Source organism: Poecilia reticulata, linkage group LG6 (genome assembly GCF_000633615.1).
Source record: "Poecilia reticulata strain Guanapo linkage group LG6, Guppy_female_1.0+MT, whole genome shotgun sequence".
NCBI lineage: Eukaryota > Metazoa > Chordata > Actinopteri > Cyprinodontiformes > Poeciliidae > Poecilia > Poecilia reticulata.
This window is the reverse complement of record NC_024336.1, coordinates 20,226,583-20,242,429: the sequence shown is the minus strand read 5'-3', so window position 1 is coordinate 20,242,429 and position 15,847 is coordinate 20,226,583. Positions and strand designations below refer to the sequence as shown.

Sequence of the window (15,847 nt, the reverse complement as noted above, 5' to 3'; positions counted from 1 at the left end):
TGGAATTTGTAATTAATTTTGTCATTTGTTTGTAGGTTTTCAACCTGCTTGGTGACTCTGTCTACTGTGACCACTTAATATAAAATCATGGTGGTCCTGTATGTGATCTAAAGACAAAAGAGAAGAGAAATAAAAAACATGTCACTGAGATGAGTTGTTCCGGCGTCTCTTTGATGGGAGCAAGCCTTTTCAAGTTTGGGCAGAAGCTGAGGAGGCTTGGGCAGACCAGAAAACTTGACACATAAGAAGCATCTCTGGTCTCAGGTTTTTGCTGATCTTTTTTTTCTCATTTCAGAATCTGTTCATCCTCTACAGAGATGTTCTAGACTGCAGTGATATTGATCGACACCACTTTAAAAGATTGGAAGAAAGTCTTGCAACTTGGAAGTAGAACATGAAGATCTGAGGAGTGATTTCAAAACTTTTGCTCCACATAGACTCTCTTTAACCTCACAAACTCAGTAATAATCCTCCAATTCTGGGATCAATACAGTTATCTTATCTTATCTTATCTTATTCAGTTATATTTTTTCTCCATGTAAACACCTGGGGATTAAACACTCCTTCAAAACAACTGAAGTTTTAAACCCTGATTTTACATGAAAAGCATGACATGCATACTGTAACCAATTGCCCTCTGAAGGATGGCTACCGGTCATCCTCTACACAACATCCAGACTTAAAGGAAGAGCAACAAGAGCAAAGACATTGTTGAAGGAAAACCACAGGCAATCCTGCAAGCCATCAAGAGGATAAGGCAAACATATCGAGGAAGTTGTTTTAGTCAGACGAGAGCAAAACAGAACTGTCTGGCCTCCTGCAAACAAGAGGCCAAACAATGACTCTGCAATGATCATGCAAGACCATGCAATGGTTGCATGCTGCTCAGTCTGACCGAGCTCTAGTGATTTTGCAAAGAACAATGAACAAGGGTTTGAGTCTTTGGATGTGCCAAACTGGTAGAGACACGCCCATAATTTATGATCCAATTTGCCTTGCTTCTGAAATCTTCAACAAAATTCATCCATGTTTTAAAACATGTTTTAAGTTTTTATACTAAATTTCTTCATCCAATTGTAAAATCCCTTTTTGAATATTAGAAACTCTAAAGATGTATGTAGCTTCAGTAGCTAAAATAAAAAAGTGAAGTATTGTATGATTGATTTTATTTATTTAGAGGACTCATGGACCAACATAGGAAATATTGCTTTCAGAATTTTCTTTACAAGTTTTTTTTTATTTTATTTTATTTTTTTACTGTTTTGTTTATTGAAATGGGAAATTCTGACTTATTTGTACCAGGAGTTATATTGAATGTGTTTGGTGTTATCTGTACCGCAGTGTTCCACAGATCTGTCAGAGAGGAAGGATTTCTCATGAGTAAACGGGTCCCCACCCAACAAAAAAGATAGAGTAAAAGTGTACAGTTCTTCAACAGCATTTTCAAGACATCCCATGGTGACTGGAAAAAGAAAAAAGAGAGTGTATTAGCAGGTCTGTCATGTAACGAGTGGCAGGATATATTACAGCTGGAAGCTGTTTTAAAACAAGTTGGAGCCCTTCCAGGAAAGTCTCAGAGCAATATCTTCCGTCGTATGGCTCGGAAAACGCATTCTGCTGCTGCTGCTACTGGCAGCAGAGTTACTGACAATATTTAATACTGTATAGATTTTACCTGCTGGGAAATCATTTCACAAGGTCTGTGGGGCTTCAATAAAACTAGGATACAAATGTCAGCTGTTGTAAAAGTCCACAAACTTTGTTCTACAATAGTTTCTTCCAAACAACAGATGTGACCTGTGTAATTTTTCATTATAATAAAACAAAATGTAATTATGTGTTGTGAGTTGCAGATATTTCATAAGAAATTACATTTATTAATAAAAAGGGAACTGTCATTAAATGTCATTTGTGTAAGTCAAATGCTTTAAAAATAATCATGGCCCAACTCTAGACAGTTGTTTAACAGAGAAAATGGGTCCAAATACATCAAATGAAAGAGAAACACTACCATCATGTGGTAAAATGTAAAAACGACGAATACTAAAAATTAAGTTTAACATAACTACCTGTGTAGTCGTTTGTAACATTGTAAATTAAATTGCACGCATACATTTATACAGCAACATTTATTTAGTCGCATTTATTGTGTTTTAATTAGAACAGTCTTTCAGCGGAACCTTATAGAACCGTTTATATGTTGCTAGTCGGACTTGTATTCCAGTTACACTAAAACCAACGCTACTTGCTGAAGAGGAGCCTGCTCAGCGTAGTGTTTTGGTCATGTTGAAGAATGTTCTGAGCAGGTTGGTGACAGAAACAGGTCGTGTTCACCGTTATGTGAATCGCGCTTCGTCCATACAGACGCTGACAGCCTGCCGTGTGTCGGTGAGGAGCTTCGCCGAGGTGAAGGACGAGGTGCAGCTTCCTTTCGACTCCTCCCTGCTGGAAGTACTGGTCTGTCCGCTGTCCAAGAAGCCACTGAGGTAAACGGTTGACTGGGTTTCTCTTTGAAGGGTGTCAGGGGCACAAAGGTACATTTGAGATTGAAACAGTGAGACTAATTTAACAGGACGGCGCTGACGTCGGCATCCGACTTCATTAAAGGACTATTCCGCTGCTTTTAACGGCCCTGCACAAACTATAATCTTAGTTCCCAAAATAAAATGCTAACCTGAATTTGACTATAGATAAACAAATTTTATCCTGAAACCACCTCAGTCAGAGTCTTATCTATAATCTGCTCTCAAAAAACGTTTTGTCAATTCCTTTCTTTTTCTCACAGGTGTGCTACCTACTAATTAGGGCTGTGTGATATCAATTTTGCGATATATATCGATATTCTTTCCTAGAAAAAAAAATCAATATTCATCTGCAAGTATCGTAACATCCAACTGTCACCTTGCTCAGTCACTGCTTGCTTCGCGGGGAGAGTGATTAGGTCATCAGGCTTAGAGATTCCTTCATATGTTAAGTGTCATGGTTAAAAAGGTATCAAACTATTCAGAGCAGGGTACTTGGTGCACTTTATTTACTTTACAAATGCATGTAAGCTACTGTTTGTACTGTTTCAATTAAAAGAAATATGTTTTCTCACCACTTCTTTGATTCATTTTGTCCAGCTGTTAACTTTAAGTCTGTGTCCATGTCCAACCAGAGCCAGGTATTGTGTAGTTGGTGTTTTTAATCAGTTTTCAGTTAAATTAATTCAGTCCAACTCTTTAACATTCACAAAATGTCACCAAAATCACTCTGTCCCTCTAAAATCTTTCAGAAAATCGCAAAAGTGTATTGAATTATATTGTTAGCTGAATATCACAATGTATATCGCATCGTGAGCAGAATATTGTGTATTGTATCGTGAGATTATTGTATCACTACAGCCGTACTACTAATGCTACCTACCAACCTACAAGACACAAAATTGCAATACTTGGACATGTAAAAAATGTATTCTACATTAAGGACAGCTTATAGAAAATCCATGTTTTTAATTAATTAACCTGTACTAAATTTATAACTCAAAGAGCCACTGTAAAGCACTTTTTTTTCCACAATCCTGAATAGGGTTCAACCTGAAAACTTAAAACAACTTAGAAAGGTGACTTGTATGTTATTTGCAAATTTTCCAGTAGGCAGTAATGGTGATTTGTTGTGTATTTAGTTTGTGAAAACTCAATGATACTATAGCTCATCTGGCTTCTTACCAATTAGCTTTCAAGCTTAAAAAGAAAAAAGACCTTAGAATTTGCCTTTTTGTAATCTGAACCCAGACTGCTACAGTATAAAATGGCAACGCGCTGAAATGTCTAGATCCCATGTCTCACTGTATAAGTTTACAAGCACACAAGTTATGTTTTCTTAAGTCATTTTGTAGTATTTTTTCACACCAGGAAATAAGCAAATTGATAAGGAAATAAAATCAAAGTATTATTTTAGAATGCATTAATAAAAAGCTTCTCGCTTGTGTATACTAGCAGGTGGTCATGGCAGAATAATCCATCTTCTCTATCTCCAGGTACGACGCCAACACCAATGAGCTGATCAACGAGGAGCTCGGCATCGCTTATCCCATCGTTGACGGCATTCCAAACATGATCCCGCAGGAGGCCAGGCTGTTACAGAAAGACACTCAAACTCCAAAGACACCTGCAGAGTAGAATACCTTTGTTGGACCGAACTCTAACATACATCTATCCTCTGACTGACCTAGTAATTTGAATCCAGCAGTGGGTTATTGTTGAACTGGCAGAATGTTCTCCCTGTCCATGATGGTGGGACTGGTTCCCATTGTGTCTCTGTGTGGTTTGTTCTTCTCTGCCGCTGTGGATGAGAACTTCCCTCAGGGCTGCACCAGCAGCAACAGTCTGTGTTTCTACAGCCTGCTGCTGCCGGTCACCATCCCAGTCTACGTCTTCTTCCACCTTTGGAGCTGGATGGGGATCAAGCTCTTCAGGCACAACTAGACTATTATCCTTAAATGTTCTCATCCAAAAAAATTTATATATTTTCTGACGTAACTTGGGATTTTTCAGCTTCTTGAGTTCATGCTTGATACATATTTTTCAAACAACGCAGAGCTGTTAGAAATCTGCCAAGATGGAGGTATTCTGGATTTTTTTTCTGTACCTACACTAGTCTCAGTGTAAATGTCAAATGTCTGTGTATACAACCTAAAGCTTCTGTTTCTACAGAGATTAAACAAATAAATCTCAGTGCTGAATCCTCTTGAGAAATGTGCAGCCTGTTTTTATAGTGAAAGGAAGTGAACCACACTATATTTTCAATAAATTAACTTTAATAGATAAAAGGCAATTTCCTTACATAAATCCACGAACTACAGTTTGATGCAAGTTTTGTCAAATATAAAAATTGGCGTTAGAGAATTTTTTAAACTTCAAAGCTTGTAACAAAACTGTAGAAAATGTAACATTGACAGAATGAACTAGAAATTCATACAAAGCTTATGGTTGGATCTGCAAAAGGCAACTTATTTTTAACAACTTAGTGCAAGTTAAAACAATAGCACCCGCTAAATTATTAGTGACAACAATGGCTCTTAAACTCATGTCACAAACATGCTGAGGGAAATCCAGATGGTCTAAGCCCTCTAGCTACAAAAATGAGATGAGCTCAAACTTATTCATTTTCTTCCTGAATGGCACTTCTTGGATTCAACATCTCTTCCCTGAGCGAGTTTCATCAGCGGCGAATACGGACGAGGCGACTGCCCCTCTCCCTTCGTCTTGAAGAAGAAGGGCTTGTTGAGTCTCAGCTGAACCACTCCGACCTGAAGTCAGAGAAAAAGATCAGCAGTGGCACAACCATCACCGACTGTTTTTGTGTTAACATAATAGTAAGATATCTAACTGCGAAAAACAGTATGGAAAGCGTGGAAACTGCTCAAGAGTATTTTTCCAAGTCTAGATGAGGACAGAAATGACTGATTTTCCCTGCATCCATAAAGGGGAAACACAAATTCTATAAATTGTGCATTTAAAATGTATGTAGTAATTAAAAATTATTGAAATATCTCTCGAGTTTGTTTGTGAAAGAGGTATTTTTTGCTAGTCTAGTAAAATAAAGCTCCTTACCCAAGTAAAATCTATGAAACAAAAGGTAGCAATATATGTATCTAAAGGTGCATATTGATGAACCAGAATGTCACTGAAAAACATTTCCAGAAGAATAATGTTAACTTTCTAAATCCAATTAGAATTTGATGAGTGTTTGTGATCAAGGTTTCTACCATCTACCTTGAAACTATAACAAGAAGTTTGGAGCAGCCAATGTGAACCTTTTCGACCTCATCGCTCACACATAGTTGTTGTTCACACGTTAGTGGTATTGGTGCAGAAAACAACATTGATGCTCCATGTATGTTTCTTCCACTTCCCTTCGAATGGGTGTCCCAAGAGTACAATGATCCCACACTCAGATCAAAGCTGGTTTCAATTGACTCCACCAATCAAACACTGAGCCCAGAATTATAGCAAAAGGTTGTTCATTTGATATGTTTGTATGTAAAATGTGGCCTTGTCTGGATAAAAAAAATAAATAAATTCAAGCGCATGAACTTTGTGTTTGTTTTTAAAGTAAAAGTTGGGTAATTATTCAATGCTGGAAAATTAATGGCTCAAATAAATTACGAAAAGCCCCAAGTTGGATTCAAGGCTCTTAAGAAGAGTCTGTTCACCAAATCTGTATGCTATTGGCATTAGTAGGTATCACACAAATCAATTATTTTGCACACATTTGTAGTGTCATATAAGATCAACTAAAATTTTGCCTAACGTATAGAGAATTTAGGTTTTACAGCCAACCTGTGAACTAGTTTGCACAAATCAATTTTTTTTTTTTTTTTACTGTAACACAAAATACAAATAAATTATTTGCATATTTTCAAAGATATGATTGTAAATGCCTGAGTTTGAGTGGTGTCACCTGGCTCACATCTTTCTTCGCAGCGTGCCAGTGGTGGTCGTCCTCACTGGAGGTGGTGGTGTTGGCCGACTTGGTTTCAGCTTCTGACTGAGGGCTCGGAGTATTTTCACACGAGGGTTCCTTCTTAGCCACTGCTGCATTCTGCTCAAGACTTTTTTTTGCTTTGTGTTTTTCGTAGACCTCAAGTGTCTTCCGTTGCTCTCCCCTCGCTCTCTGCGGCAAGCGAAGATCCAAAGGTTTCATGTTCTGAGATTCCGAAGTGGCTCTGTTTTTCTGGCAGAAGCTGACGTAGGAGGAGAGCTCGGCGGTGAAGAAGTTTTCTGTCTGAGTTGAAGTGTTTGCTAAAGTAGGACACGGGGGCGGCTCACCAATGTCCAGACGATCTGAGCAGCATCGTTTGATCAACGCACCGTCCGGGGTTGGGTTTATAATCATCGGATCATCCAAGAAAGGATTGTGCTTCTCATGTTCAGGCGCTGCTTTCTCTCCAGCTTGGCTCGAGTGTTTATGAAGCTGATCGATTTCTTCCTCCCCGTCTGTTTTTGTTTCCCGCACACACAGATGTATTGCTCTGTCCTGTCCTTTATCTGATGTTTCATTACATTGTTTTCTCTCTCCCACAGCGGAGTGCCGGTTCTTGTCTTGCTGAGGGGATGCAGAAATAATTCCCTCACTGGATTCGCTGCCAGAAGTTTCCGGGCTTCTTGCTCTGAACGTCTTCTGGGTGATGAACAGGTCCTGGCTGTTTATGTCATCACTGTTGTACTGAAAGTCATTGTCATGTGGTTTAATCTGGCTTTTTCTCATCACCTGAGAGCAGCTCTCGCCCTTTCTCGCGGCTTCCGTTTCTTTTGGTGACGAAGAGGTGAATATTGGACGTTTGACACGTATGTAGGAGGGTAATCCAAACGCCACCGTCTTCTTTTTCTTAGTTTCTTTCACAGATTTTTCAGATAAAGAGTTTAGCATCTCGTTTTGGCAAGTGGCAAGCTTTTTACCACCCTCGAAGAGTTTCAAATCATCAAGATTCAACGCTAATTTGTTTTTCTTTTTTTCCTTCCCTTTCTTCTTGTCCCTATCTTTTTCCTCCTTCTTTTCTTTTTTCTTTTTCTTCTTTGCCATTATGGCTTCTTTGAATTTGGAGTTTTTATTTTTCTTCTGGACACTCTCCTTTGTCTTTGTGGGGCTGCGCTTTTTATGTTTTGCAGTTTTTTTGTTCTTCTTGTAGTCTTTCTTTGGTTTACTTTTCAATGGTGAGGACCAAAGTCCTTTGAAGAAGTCTGCAGCCTCATCGTCACTCATGGCTCTTAGACAAAAAGACAGAAAAAGACAAACGCAGGTATAACTTTATCCAGAGAGGTTACCAAAATTTCAGTGCTTTTTGAAAGCTTTCAAAAGATTTGTTATATTCCAATTGTTTTTACAATTGAAAAGATTTTAAGACACAATGCATGCTAAAAGGTGAAACATGTTACAAATACTAAGATGAAATTGAGTGAACAAGAACATCCGGGAAATGTTCCACACGAATCTTTAAAAATCAGACACTTTATTCCTGCAACTTGTTAAACAGTAACTGCTCAGAAAATTATCATTGTAGGCTTTATGTTTATTAGAATATTCCGTATTTAGGATATTAGCTTAGCCTGATACAGAAGCTAGTGCTTCGTAAGCACTTCAATGAAATATTCAATATTGCAACATCTCAAAAAATGTTCCACATAAAAATACTGCTAAGACGGAACTATTGTAATAAGCTAACTGCGAACTGTTGCACATTAAAAAGTAACAACTTAAAATTGCCGCGGTCCAGAGAATTACCAATCACAAACAAAATTGTAAAAAAAAAAAAAAAAGGAATATTTTTTACACAGTTTCTTTTACATTTAGCTCCCTATTTTTTGTTTTTCCAAGCTGGTAATTCAACTGTCTCCTGTATATTTTACTTTACTTACGAGAAAATTGCTGGTACTAGGATGAGATAAAAAGGATTTAGCAAACTCACCGGCTGAAGCCAACGAGACTTGGCGTCTTTAGGAACTCAACAGTATGTCTCTCTCTCTCTCTCTCTCTCTCTCTCTCTTTTTTTTTTTTTTTTTTTTTTTTTTTTTACCACACGGTGCTTATTTTTGCCAAATTATATGCTTCATACGGGTTGAAATTTAGGTAAAAACGATATGAAACGCTTTTTGATATTATAACTACCTTCGAAGAGAAGTTTCAGTGGCCCAGTCAACGATTTCACCTCAAAGAGGCCGCAGCCTCTGTTCGTGGTGCTTTCAAGTACACCACGTAAAGCTGGTGTCTAACTATTTGCATTTTCACTTTTTAAATCTAAATTTAGCAGTAAGTTTTATTTAACTAATATTTGAGAAAATTTAATTTGAGTTATGTTAAAAAATCGCTTTACTCATGAGTGTGAGTCTTTAGTCAATGTTTAATTTCCCCTGAAGGAAGCTAATCTTTTCAATTATGTTGTAAAAATAGTTTGGACCACTAGATGTCGCCATGGGCGCTTACTATGTGCATTTTCAGTTTACATGAACAGGATTCGGAATCAAATGCATCTGAAGAAATTCACTAATATGTACACACACAGTCATATTCAATAAATGCTTTTGGATTAGGCTCACTTTTCACATTAAAGGCGCCTCATTAAAATAACCCTTCAACATACTTTTCATTGAAACCATATTTTTTGTACTATAAAATTTATAGGTTTGTTGTAATATTCTAAATTTATGTTATGTTTTTGTTACTGAAAAAACATAAAATCATCATGATAAAGAGAAACAAAGTTTGGAAAATACCAGGAACTATAGAGATATAGTTCCTGAAATAAACTGACTTTTCAATAATATTCGGACTTATTCTTATCTTACCCAATCTGCTAACAAAAGAGTCTTAGCATAAAAAAACAAGAATTTGTAATTTGCTTTTTGCATTCGTACATTATTTCTGATCAATTGCGTGAATAATCCAAATAAACCGTCCACCTCCGCTCCTCCTACTCTATATGATCACACTCGCTGCTATGCTGTGACTCACACTTTCTCTGCAACTCAGTTAAAGCTTGAAACTTTCTCTGACAGAGACTGCCTGGGGGTGATCCTGAGTGGGCTAAAAAATATTTTAGACAACACAACGGCCTGTTTTTAGTGATTTTGTTCAAGCCCACTGATTGGTTTGTAAACCAATAGGCTGCTAATCTCATCCAAAAAGTCGAACTTCGTAGAAAACTTGCTTTTCAGTTCAAAATCTTTACCTAAATCATTTTCAAAAGCTTCTTTTTGTTGTTCTGTCTAAGGCCATGGTTGTGAATAATGAAATTTAACTTTAAATTACTAAGTTACATCCTTTCATTTAGTATAACCTACCTATTGCACATTTACAGTGGAGGGGTCTCGCCCAGCTGTCTATGGGCGAGACATAGAGTCTCCCTGGACCTGTCACCAGTCCAAAACACTGTAACACAAAGATACGTAGGATAAACAAGAATGCATACACTCTGAAGATCACGCTCTGCACAGCAATTTAGAGTGATTAATTACAGTGTTACGTGCATGGTTTTGAACTGTGCAAAGAAACTGGAGTGCCCAGAGAGAACCTAGGCATGCAGAGACAAAATACAAACTATGCAAGCTTCGACCGGGATTTGACATTAGTGGTGGCACGTGCATACATGTAAATGTTTTTTTCAATCATCTAACCCAATTATTTCATAACTTTTATAACAAGGACCATCTCAGTAAACACTGCGTTTTCAAAATCAACACTTACAATCAATTTTAAAGCAGCATGCTACGAGACCTGGATTTTCTCCTCCATCACTTATTTTCTGACTTTTTCTGAGACTGGGTTGCTAGGGAAACAGATCAAGGAGAGAAAACTATCTCATTCTTTTGGTCATGTTCCACACATCCAAAAGAACCTGACTCCAACCCTAACGTCTGAACACAGACAGAGCAGGAAACTGAAAGTTTTTTGTTCTTTCTCCACCACAACAATCCGGAAAAGAGTGAGCGTTATAGACAAGACTTCAATCTGTCGATCCATCTTCCTCTCCTTTCAACCATCATTTGTGAACAAGACACCTGAACTCCTCCTCAGCTGAGAACAGTTGGCTTCAGATAGAGAGAGGCAGACTCTCAAAACATGATGAAATCAAATTACTTTACTTATTAAATTTATTGTGGTATCATTTTATTGAACTTCAAGACACTGACACTTTTTTTTACATAGGCATAAAAGGATACAGAAACTGCAAAGCCATAAAAGTGAGAAAATACCACATTTGTTGAGTCTATCGAAAACTGAAAATAGGACACATTTAAATGTCTGGGTCATTGCAAGCTCTCAGACATATTCAGCCTCGCTGATGTGTAAAGAGAGACCGAATAGATGCATTAGATTGATGTCAATTTTTGTATAAACTCGTTTGTCTCTTGCCTGAGGTGTTGAATTGCACATTATGACTTGCAGATTTGCACCATTCTCAAGCCCCTTTCTTATTTTTCTGCAGCGGGAAGGTTGATTCTGCGGACTTACCTGCCTTGACTGGGAATTCATCTGAAGAAGTTTGACATTTTCTCCATGGGTAAAACACTTTGGGTACATTTTTCTTATTTAGTTTAATCCTAGGATGACTTAATTCACTTAATCAACCACATTTTGTTGAACAATCTCAACTATCCTTTAACTAACATTGCCAGCTTCGTCCCAAAATATGGATAAATGAAAATATTGTTCTTTTCATGCCTGCCATCAATTAGTGTGAAACTGAAGAACCTTAAATCATGTCCAGTAGTTCTTGCAAAGTTTTTCTGGCATTGGCATATTTGTGTCTTTCAGATAACGCTTTAGTTTGTGGAATAGTTGCAAAAGTTACAAGAATCCCATTACCTCCTACCAAAAATAAAATACACCGAAATGATGTCAACAAATAAAACATGGGATGATGGTGATTTTACATAAACATTTCTACAACAAGAGAAGACAAGAATAGCTGGCCACGAAGCTGACAGCAACTCTGTGGGAGCTGTAAGGATTTCTTTTTAGTGTTGGTTCTGTTCTTCACATCCTCTTATATTTGTTGGTAGTTGAAAGAGAGAAATCTTTTCATTCCAAAAAATAAAAAAATTATTAATAATAACATCCTGGCTTGAGTAAAATCTCCCATAACCTCGTGAGAACATGTTACTGTCTCATGAAACTACACTCAAACTTTTGGACCACTACACCAAAAGACATTTCCCTTAGACATCAGTCCAACAAACGAATGTCAAACAACATGACGGCAACATTATGCTACCAATCATAAATACTTGGAGAGCTTTTACAATGTAGAGACTGTAAATACTGCCAAACCAAGCTCCTTTTTTCTGATAGATTCCTGTTAGATTTAATGCTTAAATTTAATGAAAATGTATGAACCAACATCACTATTCGTCATCCGTGGACTTTCATAATGTCAAGCCAAACTGCAGTGAAAAACATATCGTCTATTTTTGATTTAAAGTTACAGTAGTGAACCTTCAAATGACCACAAATAACTCTGAGTTGGCTGCTGTGTGATTGATATATGACTTGGTTTCTTTCCCTTTCTCTCCCTGTCAGTTAATTATAGGATGAAAGAAGAAAAGAGGCATTACAATAATTGCTAAAATGATTTGCACTGAAAGCAGCTGTGTGGTTCTTGATCATCTAAAATTAGCCCCTTGGACCTCTAGTAGTGCAATTTTGTTGTTGGAAATATGATTTAAAAAATCTTATAATCCTCCAGCTTAATGGGCTCATTATGCTCCCACATTTATGTTTGGGATCTTGTAATTTTGCCTGTGGGGAGGTTTCTGTTGCCATGCCGATGGCATAAACCTGGAAATAATCCTCTCCGATCGACTGTGCTTAAACACCCTCTTCTTTCTTTGCAAATGAAAGCTGAAAAATGAGGTTCACATATATTGAGCCACATTTTGAATAAATAATTTCCTTGACACAACTTTTCCCATGAATTAATTGCTCCTAGGATTTTTTATTTTTTTTATGTAGGCTGCAGTAATCACTGTCAAATGCATTTTTGTCAAATACCAAACTTTTCTGACTTTTATTGGTTTGAACTATCGGTTTTAGACAGAGAACTGAATGCAGTGCAGTATGTGTGTTTAACAGGCCGTTAGTTTCCTGTTAAACTTTCTTTCAAATGCAATGTTGTCATCTTACTGCAAATCTTCTTCTTTTTTAAAAAATACTGCCTGCAGTAGCACCAGTTCTGTTGTTTAAAAAAGAAATATGACTCTAGCAGAGTGGTGTGGTGGTGCCTGGCTGGTAGCAGTAAAATTATATTGTATTGCCTCAGGGGGCAGTCTGCAGTTACGGGAAGAAGGGTCAGACAGGGTTGATGAACTGCATGTGAACGTCATCACATCAGTCACTGTTACTCCTCTGCTTACAGTATAATTAATGTCAACAACCATCTACAAAAGTGTCACTGTAATCCATTATAGTAAAATGTAAAAAAAAAAAAAAAAGAACAATGTATTTAAATGACTGAAGTTATTAATTTGTATGAAAAAATACATTTTTAACGAAAGTGCTAAGGACTTTCCTTTTTTTAATAGAAGTTGAATTTTCCGTTTAACAGAGCAATTCGAAGGTCATATTTCTTTTATTGATATTTTATATATATATATATATATATATATGTGTGTGTGTGTGTGTGTGTGTGGGCATATTAGTGTGCCCACATTAAGTCCATGAGAGCTACTTTCCTCCAACTTTTAGATGCATTCCCTTTTCCAACATACCTGAATCAAATAAAGGCTTTGTTAGGCTTCTCTAGAGCTGAATGACTGATGAGGGGGACTCAGCATTTTCATTCAGATGTATAAGAACAGGATAAAAGTTGCAGGATAGTGGCTCTTTAGGGCTAGACTTTGGCATCTCTGCATTTAAAACATAATCAAAGATGTGTTTTAGGTGAGACTGTGCAGAACTTTGGGCAGCAGCAATTATTTTCTGTTTTCTCTGAACATGTCTGCAGATTTTCTTCTCAACAGCTCTGCTCATGTCTGAACACAACCATCATTTGTCATTACAAAATTGTTGGAGGAATCTTTACTATGATAGCTGTCAACTGCTAGTATCAATGTCCTAAGCAGAACAAATATCGAAAACGACTGAGTACACTGACAACAGTAGAGTGTAACAAGTAAAGGCCATGACTTTTTATGCAAACGCTGTGTAAGACGTGATTTAAAAGAAATTCGACTCCATAATTTAACACCTTAAAATTGGACCTCCATCTCTTTATGAAGCTCCTGCTCTTTCTGTCACTCTGCCTTCACAACGTTTCTCAGTTAAGCCTTTAATAAGGTTTTCACCAGTGTTGCACTGACAAGTAGCTCATATAATGAGCTCAGTGGATACCCACTTCCACCAGGTGTTTGCGAATTGCTGCTGTCACTAGTCTGATGGAGCTGAGTGTGAGAGTCACGGGGGTTACGCTCATTAAATTGTGTTTTTTACATCAGATGCAACATGTCTTTGTGTTCTGTAGAGATGCAACATAATTATTCCTGTATTGCAAAAAAAGTTTTCATATTTTTCTTTGTAAAATTTCTGATTATCTAAAAAAAAAAGTAAAACCATGTATCACATATATGAAACACCTTCTGCTGATCTATCACATAAATCCTCAAAAGAAACTTTTGAAGTTATTGGTCGTAATTAGAACGGAGCAGTTAAATGACGGCAACATATATTGCAAAATAATTTTTTGTTGATAGATAAATGAGTAAGGGTTATTATAGACCTTCATTATGCAGAAAAGATGACTAGTTAGTGAGATAAAATGTAAAAAGTGGCACTAGGTACGCATATACATTTTTGCAGGAGACTTTGAAGATATATCTGTTGCTGTTCTCGTTCTCATACTTTCTTCCATCTGATTTGGGATGAACTGCTGAAGTTACTCATCCCAAACATGGGGCCAAATATTTTCAAAAACTCAACGCGTAACCTGAAAATAGCACTTCCCTTCTTTACTGCCCACCAACTATTCTTGAGTCTTGCTGAGAGGCTTTTCCCTTCTGGTGTACCTGAACTGGAGCAGCTGTGGATGTCGGGACGTCCGGGTGCTTCCCAGCATGTGAGCAGGGAATCACCACGTTGACAGCCCCACTTTGCACTACAGTTTCAGTCATCTCACATTATGTCTCCTTGTTAATTCATGCTTGTAACTTGTCACCAGGCAGGATGAGGCTGCTGGGACTTCTTTGGATGTCAATATGGGATTACTGTCTTCTTAAGACATCCCATCCATCTCGCTGCTTTTGCTTGCCGCAGGTGAACCCCCTGCACATTGAGGGAGCATGAGGTAATAAGAACGACAAGCTGCAGGACGTAAGCAAAGGCTAGAGGTTAATGTCTTTGGCAGATGAGCTCTCAACAAGCTGTGACCCGTGTTGTCAGTAATAGTATCACAGAAAAGCAAGAGGAGGCTTTTAGGGGTTGTGCCGATCACCACAAATCGTGCCACCCTGGTATGTAAACAATTTTATCTGCTGTTCAGTCACAAGGCAATTATGCGAACGCTTGACTACTGGATGATAAATGCCAATATGTTTGGATGGCAGTAATGCAAGAGTGTTTGCAGAACTCACTCTGAGGCTTCTGAAAAAACACTGGTTTGGTATTTTAGAGCAAGACTTTTACTTTCCTAGTAGTCGCTGTAATTAGATCAAACACTCTAGAACCACTAGAGGGAATGTCTAATTGACGTTTTTCACCCTTTTTGGTTTGGAATCACCTCAGATTTCAAAGCTCGCAGGACATAAACCTAGCCATACCCTGCTCCTGCTATATTTAGAAAACTCAAGCCATCATGGTTATGTAATATGTAATGTATGCGACCAAAATAAGAAGCTTGGGGCTTCTTTTCAGTGCGAGCTATTTGCTGCTGCAGATCAATGACCTTTGAGGGGGAAACCTGCCTGAAAGCTGAAGAGGTACGGATGGGCTTAACCCAGATGATTATATGACAGAGACGAAGTGAGGAATGGGGATGTTTGCTAGATTGATGATCATTCCAGTTTGATAAGGAGGGGTGTTGATGGTTTAAAGATGAAAAGACACATTGTGAGGTAAATTTATCCACCGAACATCTGAAGGACATAGTGTATTTTTGTGGGATTAATCCACATAAGCTAAAAAAAATAAAGTAAAGAAAACGATCAATCAATCAAACAATCAGTTTTTCAAGGTATATTCTTTCAAGCATTCTTAATAACTTCAGGGTCGTTGGTGTCTCTGAGCTTTCGAAGTTCTCTGGCTCTTCATGTAACCCCAGACTGACTGATTGACTAATGTTCAGACTGAGGTTTTTCAGGGACCATATCTGTTGCAG

The 15,847-nt window shown here is 37.7% G+C and overlaps 3 protein-coding genes across 3 annotated transcripts; 2 read left to right on the top strand and 1 right to left on the bottom strand.

The window, feature by feature from the left end:
- Positions 1-2,205: 2,205 nt before the first annotated feature.
- Positions 2,206-4,254, top strand: pyurf (PIGY upstream open reading frame). The gene is made up of 2 exons (XM_008411737.2): positions 2,206-2,486; positions 4,019-4,254. Exons 1-2 carry the CDS (start codon positions 2,284-2,286, stop codon positions 4,158-4,160), a joined length of 345 nt encoding a protein of 114 aa, XP_008409959.1. The 5' UTR covers positions 2,206-2,283; the 3' UTR covers positions 4,161-4,254.
- Positions 4,162-4,728, top strand: LOC103466265 (phosphatidylinositol N-acetylglucosaminyltransferase subunit Y). The gene has a single exon (XM_008411738.2). The coding sequence runs from the start codon at positions 4,254-4,256 to the stop codon at positions 4,464-4,466; it is 213 nt and encodes a 70-aa protein (XP_008409960.1). The 5' UTR covers positions 4,162-4,253; the 3' UTR covers positions 4,467-4,728.
- Positions 4,729-4,778: 50 nt separating this feature from the next.
- LOC103466263 (THO complex subunit 2-like) lies at positions 4,779-8,505 on the bottom strand. The gene is made up of 3 exons (XM_008411735.1): positions 8,450-8,505; positions 6,445-7,750; positions 4,779-5,290 (listed from the first exon to the last, which is right to left on the bottom strand). The coding sequence occupies exons 2-3, from the start codon at positions 7,744-7,746 to the stop codon at positions 5,144-5,146; spliced, it is 1,449 nt and encodes a 482-aa protein (XP_008409957.1). The 5' UTR covers positions 7,747-7,750; positions 8,450-8,505; the 3' UTR covers positions 4,779-5,143.
- Between the last annotated feature and the right edge of the window lie 7,342 nt (positions 8,506-15,847).

Coding starts and splice junctions, on each gene's coding strand:
- pyurf (XM_008411737.2), top strand. CDS start 2,284: ATGTTGAAGAATGTTCTGAGCAGGTTGGTGACAGAAACAGGTCGTGTT. Junction 2,487..4,018: donor CTGTCCAAGAAGCCACTGAG/GTAAACGGTTGA, acceptor CTCTATCTCCAG/GTACGACGCCAACACCAATG.
- LOC103466265 (XM_008411738.2), top strand. CDS start 4,254: ATGTTCTCCCTGTCCATGATGGTGGGACTGGTTCCCATTGTGTCTCTG.
- LOC103466263 (XM_008411735.1), bottom strand. CDS start 7,746: ATGAGTGACGATGAGGCTGCAGACTTCTTCAAAGGACTTTGGTCCTCA. Junction 5,291..6,444: donor CGAAGAAAGATGTGAGCCAG/GTGACACCACTC, acceptor CTCTGACTTCAG/GTCGGAGTGGTTCAGCTGAG.